Source organism: Procambarus clarkii, chromosome 11 (genome assembly GCF_040958095.1).
Source record: "Procambarus clarkii isolate CNS0578487 chromosome 11, FALCON_Pclarkii_2.0, whole genome shotgun sequence".
Classification (NCBI taxonomy): Eukaryota; Metazoa; Arthropoda; class Malacostraca; order Decapoda; family Cambaridae; genus Procambarus; species Procambarus clarkii.
The window spans coordinates 41,713,668-41,724,823 of record NC_091160.1 but is presented as its reverse complement, the minus strand read 5'-3'; the positions used below and the strand labels follow the sequence as shown (position 1 = coordinate 41,724,823).

At 38.7% G+C, this 11,156-nt stretch overlaps 1 protein-coding gene across 1 annotated transcript; it reads right to left on the bottom strand.

Annotated features, from left to right (window-relative positions):
* Positions 1–981: 981 nt before the first annotated feature.
* On the bottom strand, positions 982–9,003 carry LOC138363463 (2-iminobutanoate/2-iminopropanoate deaminase-like). The gene is made up of 5 exons (XM_069322690.1): positions 8,871–9,003; positions 6,579–6,739; positions 5,977–6,045; positions 3,640–3,695; positions 982–1,256 (listed from the first exon to the last, which is right to left on the bottom strand). The coding sequence occupies exons 1-5, from the start codon at positions 8,936–8,938 to the stop codon at positions 1,200–1,202; spliced, it is 411 nt and encodes a 136-aa protein (XP_069178791.1). The 5' UTR covers positions 8,939–9,003; the 3' UTR covers positions 982–1,199.
* Positions 9,004–11,156: the final 2,153 nt, after the last annotated feature.

The window sequence follows — 11,156 nt, the reverse complement described above, 5'->3', positions numbered from 1 at the left end:
GTCCAGCGGAGAAAGAGCCCCCCCACAACCTACTGAACCGTGACTCTGTTAGCTTTGCCGGCTGACCAGACAGAATCACACTGCGCCCATGGAAGGGTGGCAGACAGTTGGCATTGGACTATACTTGCGTATCCACCCTGGCAACCACATACATCAACGTCTCTGCCGGCCAAGCAGGAGCCGCAGCGACACAGAAATATACAAGTCAGCCAAGTACAGGGAACTAGATCATTGGGACAACTTCATTCTAATAGGGTCTGAGACCCTAGGCCCATGGGGAGAGAGTGCAAGTAGATTTCTTAAGGATCTTGGTTCCAAGCGACCCTAGAGCAGCACGTTCTCTCTTTCAGCACCTCAGTGTCGCGATCCAGAGGGGAAATGCCTCCTGCGTCCTAGGTTCCTGCCCGGCGTCTGAGGAGTTCAAGGAAATCTACAGCCTCTAGGAAGCGAACTTTTTCTTGTGTCCTCTCAATGTCCATTTTTAGTATAAAATCAGATATGTAACTGTATAACCTTGCATAATAAAGTGTACACCATAAAAAAAAAGGGGTGGTAGGAGAAGCGAACACTTTTACGTATTCAGAGTTAAATGGCAAGTTTTTCTCTAAATGCTCTGTGTTCCCTTCTTTGAGGCTGTGGGTCCCTATAATTGCACCAGAGGTAGTACCCCCCCTAATTATTATTATTATTATTATTTATATATATATATATATATATATATATATATAATATATATATATAATTATATATATATATATATATATATATATATATATATATATATATAAATAAATTAATTAGTATTAAACTTTGAACACTAATTTATTGCTTAATGAACTATGCCTCACTACAGCTCCACCAGGGTACTGCTAAATCTAACTGGAGACATTTCTTAGCCTTAGCCCTAAAACAACATTATTAGCAGTCATCACAGCTTTACTTACAGTGGCTAATGTATGCAGGAGGAAAAAAAAAAGTGTGTTGGGTGAACATACTTTATGCAAAATTACTAGCATAATCTCTCTCGACCACACACACTGTTAAAAACAAAACAGTCACATTGGTTAGTGGAGGAATTCACTGCCAATTACAATATTACTGTTTCCTATAACACATTTTGTAAATTTCTAGAAACATTTGTTAAATATATGACTCTGGCTTTCTTCACCAATGTTTCAAGCAGTATACGTGCAGACCAGTCACTGGTGGTCCAACTCCCCCACTACAGCAATGGCCTCAATCTCTACACGTCCTCCCTGTTAAAAGTCATTTTGGAATATTCAATAAGGCAAATACACACAAATCACAATAGCGTGATGCATCAAATGAACAAATCCACGAGGGTTGGAACCAACGTCCAAGACGATCCCAGATGCTGCCTTAATCGACTGAGCTACGACATGGAAAAGAATTGCAACCGAAAGTTCTACTGACTTTACTTGGATCCTGCAGCCTCGGGTGCATGGGGGGAATTGTGTAAAATCCTGGTTTGTGTCTCGGAGAGGCTGCAGGATCCAAGTACAACTTCGGGTTGCAATTCTTTTCCATGTCGTAGCTCCGTCGATTAAGGCAGCGTCTGGGATTGTGTCGGACGTAGGTTCAAACCCCCGTCACGGCCCTTGTGGATTTATCCATAAGGCAAATATAGTTACAAGTCCCATACTTACAAGTTAATACTATGTACACAGACTATTTTTGTTGAATTTAAGCATGTACAGTACTTTATTCAGGTTTAAAATATCATACTGAATGGTATCTAAGGCTAGACTACCTAGTCTAACTGCTTGAGTTCCGTCTAGCTCCCCGAGAAGTTTTTACCGTGTCTTTAGACACTTGTATACTCAAAGTTACATTTCAAAGCCGATATTCAGAGTGGTTTGCTGAAAATCTCCTCCCACACAAAGACCCACTTTGGAACCAATTTAGTATTATTCTACACATTTTCATTTCTGCCTCAGAGTTTCTCCCATTTGTAGTCTTTCACTTGTAGTTTGCTTGTTAAGAACACAGTATACAGAATGGATTGGGATCTGTTAAACATTAATATGCTATTCCTGTCTCAACATTTCTTTCTATCTTTCTGTTCTTGTAACCATGTCCAATAGTTGTGTTGTGCTTGTTTGTAGTACTGTACTAGCATGCTTGTGGGCTTGGCCTCTTCCTACAACCCTTTCATTTTCTTTGGTTCTCTGGTCCTCTCAGAATTTCTATTAAATAAGTCCTGCTTTGGTACAAAAATTTGGGTGCCTTTATATATATATATTGTACATTATTTATAATCAATCCCGAATCCCCTTCCCTCAATCACGTTCAGAAATTGTATGTCCTATTGCAAGCCTCCGCCACAGTCAATTGTTTTCATGTTAAAGTCCAGAAGTACAGTACCAGTGCCATCAGTTGTGCATTATAATAATAACAATAATAATGATAAATAATAATTCACTGAGTCAGGGGTATACAGTTTATACATATACAGTAGTACATGTTGGGCTTATATCCAGGTCCCTCCCACCCCCCAGGGTCGAATTACTGACCCACCCCACAACAAGCTGACTAATTCCTGGGGTACCTATTTACTGCTAGGTGGACAGGGGCATGAGGTGATAGAAAACAACGATTTCTGTGGAGCTTGGGATTCTAACCCGGAATTCTCAATTGTGAGACGAGAAACCCGATTGTACTACCGGGACCCTATAAAATGCTTTATCTCTGTTTATTACTCAAACCCTTACATGTCCCTCCAGTTTGTTGTCTATTTCTTCATCCATATACAGTCTGTTTTGGAATGTATACAGACAGGTACCATTTTATCCTTTTAGTTGGACATCTCCAGTGCCAATACAGGTATGTCCTCATCCCGTAGGAGGTCTAGGGGAAATGTTTACATTTCTATTCTCATTCACTAGCTTTGATAATACCACCTGCTCTATCTTGTCTCCAAACTGGATAGCCCCTTGGGAAGATCTTATTTAAAACCGATTCATTAAGTTTTATCTCTACCAGGGTAACGATATCGGGGATCTTCATCTATATTATATTCATTAATGCCAATATTTATGTTGCCCCATCTATTTTAACAGGTTTTTAGCAACCTGTTATCTCCATTTCCCCCTCCTAGTGCCTTAGCCAACTCCTCATTGGAGAGCCACTTTCATTTCACCGGCTCTCCAATTCCTATCGCCTTTTACAATTTTTCTTCAGCCATGTTCCCATTTAACAATTTTGTTAAATGGGAATATGGGAACCTCAACCTTCATTGAGGTTCCTGTTCAGTTTACATGTTTTAAGAGGTCTCTCTCCTTACTAACCACACTCCATATTTTCATTATTTTCCAACTTCTGCCACCTGTTTAACACACCATTTAGAGTCACCCTTAAAGACATTATGAGGGGGGGGTAGAAATAGCCTAAGCTACTCTATCCCTTTGAGATGTATTTATTGCTTATATCAATAAACATACTTGAACTTGAACTAAAGACATCATTTTCCTCTTTTCACAACTACCTATTCTACTATAACTGCCAACACAAAACGGTGTAGAAATAATTGAAAGGGGTTCAATGGCAAAAGGGGGGGGGGGGGAGGGTCTATATAGGTAACATTCACACCATGGACTAATGAGAGTAAAATAAACATACCTTGGGCAAATTGGCAACCTGGTAAGCTGCTCGTGCTGGCACAGCTTCGGAGAAAACTAAAAATTATGCAAATTTTAATATGAACAATTATAAAGACCAATACAACAATAAAAAAATAAAAGTAAATAAAAAACAGCACATGCTGTACAATGTACAACATTATTAACCCTTTATTTTCTGAATACCCCCTACACAACTCCCCCTTCCCCCCCAACATACCACACCTTTTTACTGTACAATATTTTATTATGGACTGTATTTGGAAATTAATATTTTTACTGCTTTTAAATGCTATTTGAGAGTTTGGTACATGTTAGAAATTGTTGTTTGCACACTACAACAAGTTTAACATTATGTGCTGTAAATTAAAAATAAATCAATGCTGTCATCAGTAACAAGAGAAAAGAACTCTTCCCCCTCCACCAGCTAGAGTACGGAGAATTACCACTTGGCACGCATTTATTCAATAAAAGAATTTGTCCATTTGTTTATTTTTAGAGTTGTTCTATATATAAATATGCAACTACACTATACTGACTCATCATTCAAATGCTAGTCTTAAATTGTGCATAAATTGTTACAGTTTTGGCTCAACTGAAACATGGATATCACCAAATAAAATGTTATGACAAATAGTATAACGCACAGTATAGCTTATAATTTGAGTGGTAAAATATACCATTAAACACCTTAAAATTGAAATACAGTACTGGCTTACATGTAGACTAAATGTCACAGGTTTATAGCAACTCAAGAACCGATGAATTAACAACATGTCACCTATCACCTATGTCAAACACTACAGCTAGAGTTGGGACGAAAGCCTGGATCAAATTCACTTTGAACACCATTTACTTGGCCGCATTAGGTGGTATCAGACTAAAGGAAGACGGCCTTACAGTATGCAATGTAACCTCCATCGATGCAGAACAAGTTACCATCCATGCACCAAGAAAACATTTCTAATGTGATATCAATCAAGCACTCTGACCTTCAAAGTAAGATACTAGAACCAGTAAATGCTGCCATTGGTTGGCTTTAAAGCAATGTTACCCCCCCATGCTGTAGTGCCATAAATTGACATTTATGCTGCCTTCAAACCCTCACACTGCACACCTATTTCTACAATCTCCTTACTAAATTAAGTCATGTAATATATTTGTGTACAAAATATATACAGTACTGTATATGTACAAATCCACAAGGGCCGTGACGAGGATTCGAACCTGCGTCCGGGAGCATCCCAGACACTGCCTTAATCGACTGAGCTATGACAGGGCTAAAAGAGTTGAAACCGAAGTTCTACTGAACTTACTGCATGTTCATTTGATGCATCACGTTAAGTGTGATCTCTGTGTACTGTATATGTATTTAAGAGTGCTGGAATATTTGCATGCTTGGGCAAGTACTTTTTTATTTGTCATGGTGTATATATATATATATATATGGAAGGGGTACATATTTCTTATTAGAAATGTAATAAAACTTTCAAAACATCCACATGCCAAAAGCTGTATGTTCACAATAAAATACTCCATTTTTAATTAGTGTTCTGTATTTAATCAAGTTCTCCATGATTCAGACATCGCCAGCCAACTGTCCAAGGAAGCTTCAATGAAATCCCAGCAACATATGGATAGTGCCACAATTAGTAAATTTCTGTATTTCTGGTAAAACTGCATAAATTACAACAAATAATAATGGCAGGCAAGAGAGCTACTGTAACTACCCTACCATCACCTGACCAAGCACTCAGAGGTGTTGTAGTTTTCTTTATTGTACTGTACCTCTCCTTGGTCTTGAGCGAGCAGTAACTTCACTCACAAAACCATGCTACCTTTGCACACCAATATAAACCTGAAAAATGTACACTAGTAGGCCTGGGTAAGTCCAATGGTCAACCATCCTAGGCAACTGGCATATCCCCTGACGGTGAATTTCTCAGTTGACATCTTAACACACACAGTTACCAACAGTGGACATCACTAGACTACATACAATATGTTAGAGTTCATTTTCAACTTGACAATCAAGAATTCCAGGTTTGAATCCCAGATGGGGTAGAAATAGTTGGTCAGCTTGTTGCAAGGCTGTATCCTAGAGGGTCAGTACTGTAAATCGACCATGGGGGGTTATCTCGATAAAACCTAACATGTATATATACACACTGGCTGCCACTCCCCGACAATATTTCACGATCCAGACAAGGCCATTATGCCAATTTTGCCTGAAATCCATTTAATGCTGTCCATGTGCATAACTGACAGACCAACTTTTAGAAGCATTTATAAGATGCAACAATTTTATTATAAAATACTGTTCGTATACTATACTTACATGTTGAATAAACTTCATTCACTTTTGCAAAGTCACCAATATCTGCTAACAGCACAGTTGTCTTCACCACTGTAAACAATATTAAATATAAATAAAGATACAGTATGTAGAAGCTAAAGTTAAAGTTTTGTATAAATAACAGTACAGTACTGTAATCATTCAAATGCTTATATTACATTGGGCATAAGCACATGCTGGCAAATATAGTACTGCACAGTATACACAAATGAAGAACAGTTATAACAAATGAAACGATGCTTAGTTAAGGGAGGCACAATCAAAAAATTCAGAGAAAATGAGTACCAGTATACTAGAACACATGAATGTGTTCTAGGTGTTCAGCCCTTAAAAATGGAATAATTGATTTGTAAACTGTATAGATTGGAATTGGTTAGCAGTCTGTATTGCTTTTTATATATTTTTTTTAAGTTGCTTGGATGCACAGTAATATATTCAGCTGGAAGTAGTTCCAATCTGTGATGCATAACTGAGCTTCAGTGTTTGATCAAAGAACTTCCTAACTATTTTTGTATCTTGTCAGATCACACCAAGCACTTGAATTCTATTAAACCTTCCCTTACACATCAATATTAGGAGCTTACCATGCTTGTAGGTGCATCCAGCTTCCTCCAGAATATGCCCCATGTTGATTAAGGCAGTTTTAGTCTGTTCAACAACATCGTCACTAACCAAGTTCATGGTTTTTGGGTCCATTCCAAGCTGGCCAGAGATGTAAAGGGTATTGCCTGCTTGCACAGCTTGACTGAAACAAGTGAGAAAAGTACTGAACAGTATGTAGATATGTGCACAATTATCTCCCCCCCTCTACCCTATATGATAAAAGTATATATAGTCTAGTATAAACTGACAAAAACTTAGGATATTTGCTGTCATTTCTAGTACAGTATTTTCTCATTTTCCTTTGCATCAAAATTATATAAATAATGACATTTTCCTATATTATTATTGTTAATAAATCTGTTGCATCGAAACAGCCTAGCATGACCTACTCCAGGCCAATGTAACAATGTATACAGTATTTGAAGTGTACACTTCAAACGTAACAACATTTGCCAAAAGATTTTACAACCAACTAACCCAAGTCAGCCTAGTTTAATACACAAAGTTTTTTAATTAAATAAGCTATGATCAAAACACCTGCAAATAATAAACACCTGAATTACACAATTTGTCCATAGCCATTCCTAGCACATCATGCTGGCACGTTACAGGTCACTTAAGATTCAAGTTTCTCAAGATTTTAAAACTTAACACAAAATGTGTAAGCATCACTAGGTTGGGTATAGCAAGTTAGGTTTAAGTCAGGTACGGACCCAAAACAGTTCGCAAATACATTTTAAAACCTGACCTAAGCGAACCTAACAAACTAACCCTATCTTGAGGTTATCTTGAGATGATTTCGGGGCTTTTTAGTGTCCCCGCGGCCCGGTCCTCGACCAGGCCTCCACCCCCAGGAAGCAGCTCGTGACAGCTGACTAACACCCAGGTACCTATTTTACTGCTAGGTAACAGGAGCATAGGGTGAAAGAAACTCTGCCCATTGTTTCTCGCCGGCACCTGGGATCGAACCCAGGACCATAGGATCACAACTCCAGCGTGCTGTCCGCTCGGCCGACCGGCTCCCTAAGATACATGTATAATTTTGACATATAGAAAAGCTTAGTTGAAATGCTGGTGTATGATGTGACCCCAGTTCATCATTAAGTGATATACTTAACACTGATATGTAGAGGAGGCAGAGTGTACTTAAGCTTATTAAGGCTACTACTTAATTTAGAATTTACCTACTTAGAATTATCCGTTAGATTAAGGACCTGCCTGAAACGCTGCGCGTACTAGTGGCTTTACAAGATTGTAAATACTATGCTATGTATTCTCACAAACCCAATGTACCTTCTTATATATAAATAAATAAATAAATAAAAAAATAAAATAAGGCCCTACCACTCACCATTCCCAAGAAACAAATTTGCCAATATTCTAATTATTAAAACTACGTAGTGTTACGTAAGGCTGTTACACGAGGATAAAAATGTTTTGTTCATTTATTACATACCTGACAATGCCACTTTGTTGCCACTACACAATACACGTGTTGGTAACTACAGAATTTTATTTTTTATTTATTAATATATACAAGAGTTGTTACATGGTTGTAGAGCCACTAGTACGCGTAGCGTTTCGGGCAGGTCCCTGGAATACGATCCCCGCCGCGAAGAATCCTTGTTACAACCAAGTACACATTTTACTGTTGCGTTAAACAGAGGCTACAGTTAAGGATTTGCGCCCAGGATATCCCCGGCCAGGATACCAACCCATGACAGCGCTCGCGGAACGCCACTTGTCTTACCACTGCGCCACGGAGACTGGTGCAGTGGAGACTACGTTGGAGCGACACCAACCACGGCGCCCCCATAGAGGTCTTCCTCCTCCACTCACTCCGGGACCCCGGGATGATACCCAGGCAGGTCACCTCATGCCTCTGTTCACCTAGCAGTAAACAGGTACCTGGGAGTCAGTTAACTGTTGTGGGATGCTTCCTGGGGAGGGTCAATTGTTCCACCTTAGCTGGGGGGGTGGGGTGGGGAGGGGGGGAGGGGGGGTACAATACCAGCCTCAAGTATACACACACAGGCTACTTGTCCCCGACAAAGAGCACTACACCACCACTGCCTGACTGGTCGGGGCCACTACAGACCCTCACCTTCTCGTAAGCTTCTTACTCACCAAAAGTTAACTAACTTTTAGAGCTCTTTAGAGCTTTTAACCGGCGCTCTAACAAGTTGTGAGAGCTCCGGCCTCACGCCTCTGCTCCACACACCGCCTCAAGCAAATGTTAACTGACTAAAATCTCTCTAGTTAAGCTATCTAACCTGTAAGGACCAATAGCCGCTGGGGCTTTGGGAGAGGAAATGACCTTCCTTATGATCTTGGAAGCCATCGTATAAAGCCACTTGTGACGGCCGCCGGGCACACACTGACCCCCCCACACTGGCGCCCACCCCTATACCCACCACTCACCCACTGACGTCACAAACCCTCCCCCAGCCCCACACTACATAGAAAACAATATTTATATAGGAAATATATATATTTATCTCTCAGAATGTTCGGTAATACGTTTATTGCTTGTGATGTGTGTCTATTTATGAATTAACACGATGTACTGAACGGGGTGAGAATAGCTTGAGCTACCTCATTCCTTTATGTGTGTATTTTACCTCAATAAACTTATTTCAATTTCAATTCAATATTTATATTTTATTTTCGTTAGGAAAGGATAGGTTGGGTTAGAACAATGTAAGTTAGGTTAAGAGAAGTTTGATCATATATTTAATTCAAATTTGATTTAGTGTTGTAGTATCCTGCTGGTCGGTTATTTCTCCATACCTCCTTCGCCGTTTTCTCTCATCTCCGCTGTAGGGGTACATAAGTCATTACATAAGTATTTTTTAAATTCAAATATATAATTTATATAAATGCTTATATATTTATAGTTAGGTAATATATATATATATTGGCTTTCAGGTAAATAATGTTATATGCTAGTGACTTTACAAGAATGTACCACTTAATTTACCAACATATGTGCTGTATTTTGACAACCCAATAATGTCCCCTCGTGTACATAAATACAGGTAAATAAGTGGCCGTGAGTGGCGAGTCAAGACGTGCAGTCACCCCCCTTGGATTCAAAAAGCCCCCCTCCCTACCTAACTACCTTAATTTAAAAGTACCTAATTTCATCCTCATAGTTTCCTACCTCGTGCAATAAACTCACACTGCATCTTGTGCTACCCACTCCCCCAAAATATGTGCCTAAGCCATATAACTTCACCATTGTAATCATTGCTATCATCTTATATCATGGTTGTTATATTGAACATATATTTTACTACATTATGCCTTAGAAATAATCCTCAAATTATGCTACAATATACCTGATGATAATCCTCAAATTTTACTATAATGTACTACTCATCTTCGTCAAATTTTCTTACAATGTACCTGTTAAATTTCTCAATATTTTTACTGTACAATTATGTAGTTACCTAATTACCTCCTTTTCAACGGGGGTATTCTGCACATCCTGCCATGTCTTCTGGTCTCATGTGATGCTTGTGACCACAAGCTCATCCTGTAACTACACTGAGGTAATTACTCTCTCTCTCTGCACATTACATTATTAATTAGAATTAGGCAGGTGCAGCAACACCAAATATTACCATCTTGGTTTGTAACATCAGTGGATACCACATCATCAGTGAAAAGTAGCAGTGTAAGTCAGGAAGTGTCCAGATTAAGGTATTCCTCCAATGGGGGGTCTGTATATACTTGCAGTCTTACACGTCTCACAGTAATTAATTATCAAAAGAAGGAACCAAGCCAGGGAGACTATGTATGGGAACCAAGCCAGGGAGACTGTAGCAAACCTCTCAGTAATGAGCCCCTGGAATTGAACATTGAGGAAACGGGTCCAGAATGAATGAATGAATGATTAGGGAAAAGCGCCAAGCAAACGGGTCCAGAGTGACCGATTCCTGGGGAGCAGTCCTGGTCATTCTGTGTGACTTGTAGGCTTTAATATGTTCATTATGGGATGTTAATCTACCTATTGAGCCAAAAGTGAACTCGCTGGTCAGTTTTTGTAATATTACACATCAGAGGCAAGTCATCTGGGTAATAATGTACTTAACCAATACTTAAAATTCTGTTATTACAGAGTAATAGAAATGTTGCTGTTTATTATTTTAATCTATATATCATTTATCTGATGGAAGCAAAATTAATTACCTGAATTAATCTTTATTTATCTGATGGCCACCATCTCCAGTTGCCTCAATAAGGTGCTTATCAAATGCACTCTTATATATGATAAGACATCCACAAGCTTGGAATTCACTTTAATCAAATTCACTAACATCAAGTTTGTTTATTTTTTAATGACAAAATATTGTAATACAGTATAAATAACATTTTAAAGTTCTAGACTAGTCCTGGCAGTGATCAAGTAATTGGCTTTAAATGGATGACATTAAAGCAGTTTATGTAAACTGATTTAATACAATAATGTTTGCAATAAAATAATAATCTTATATTGTTTCCTTTACTGTAATTTGTTACCATGTCACTAGTCAAATAGTCCTAGCAATAAAGTG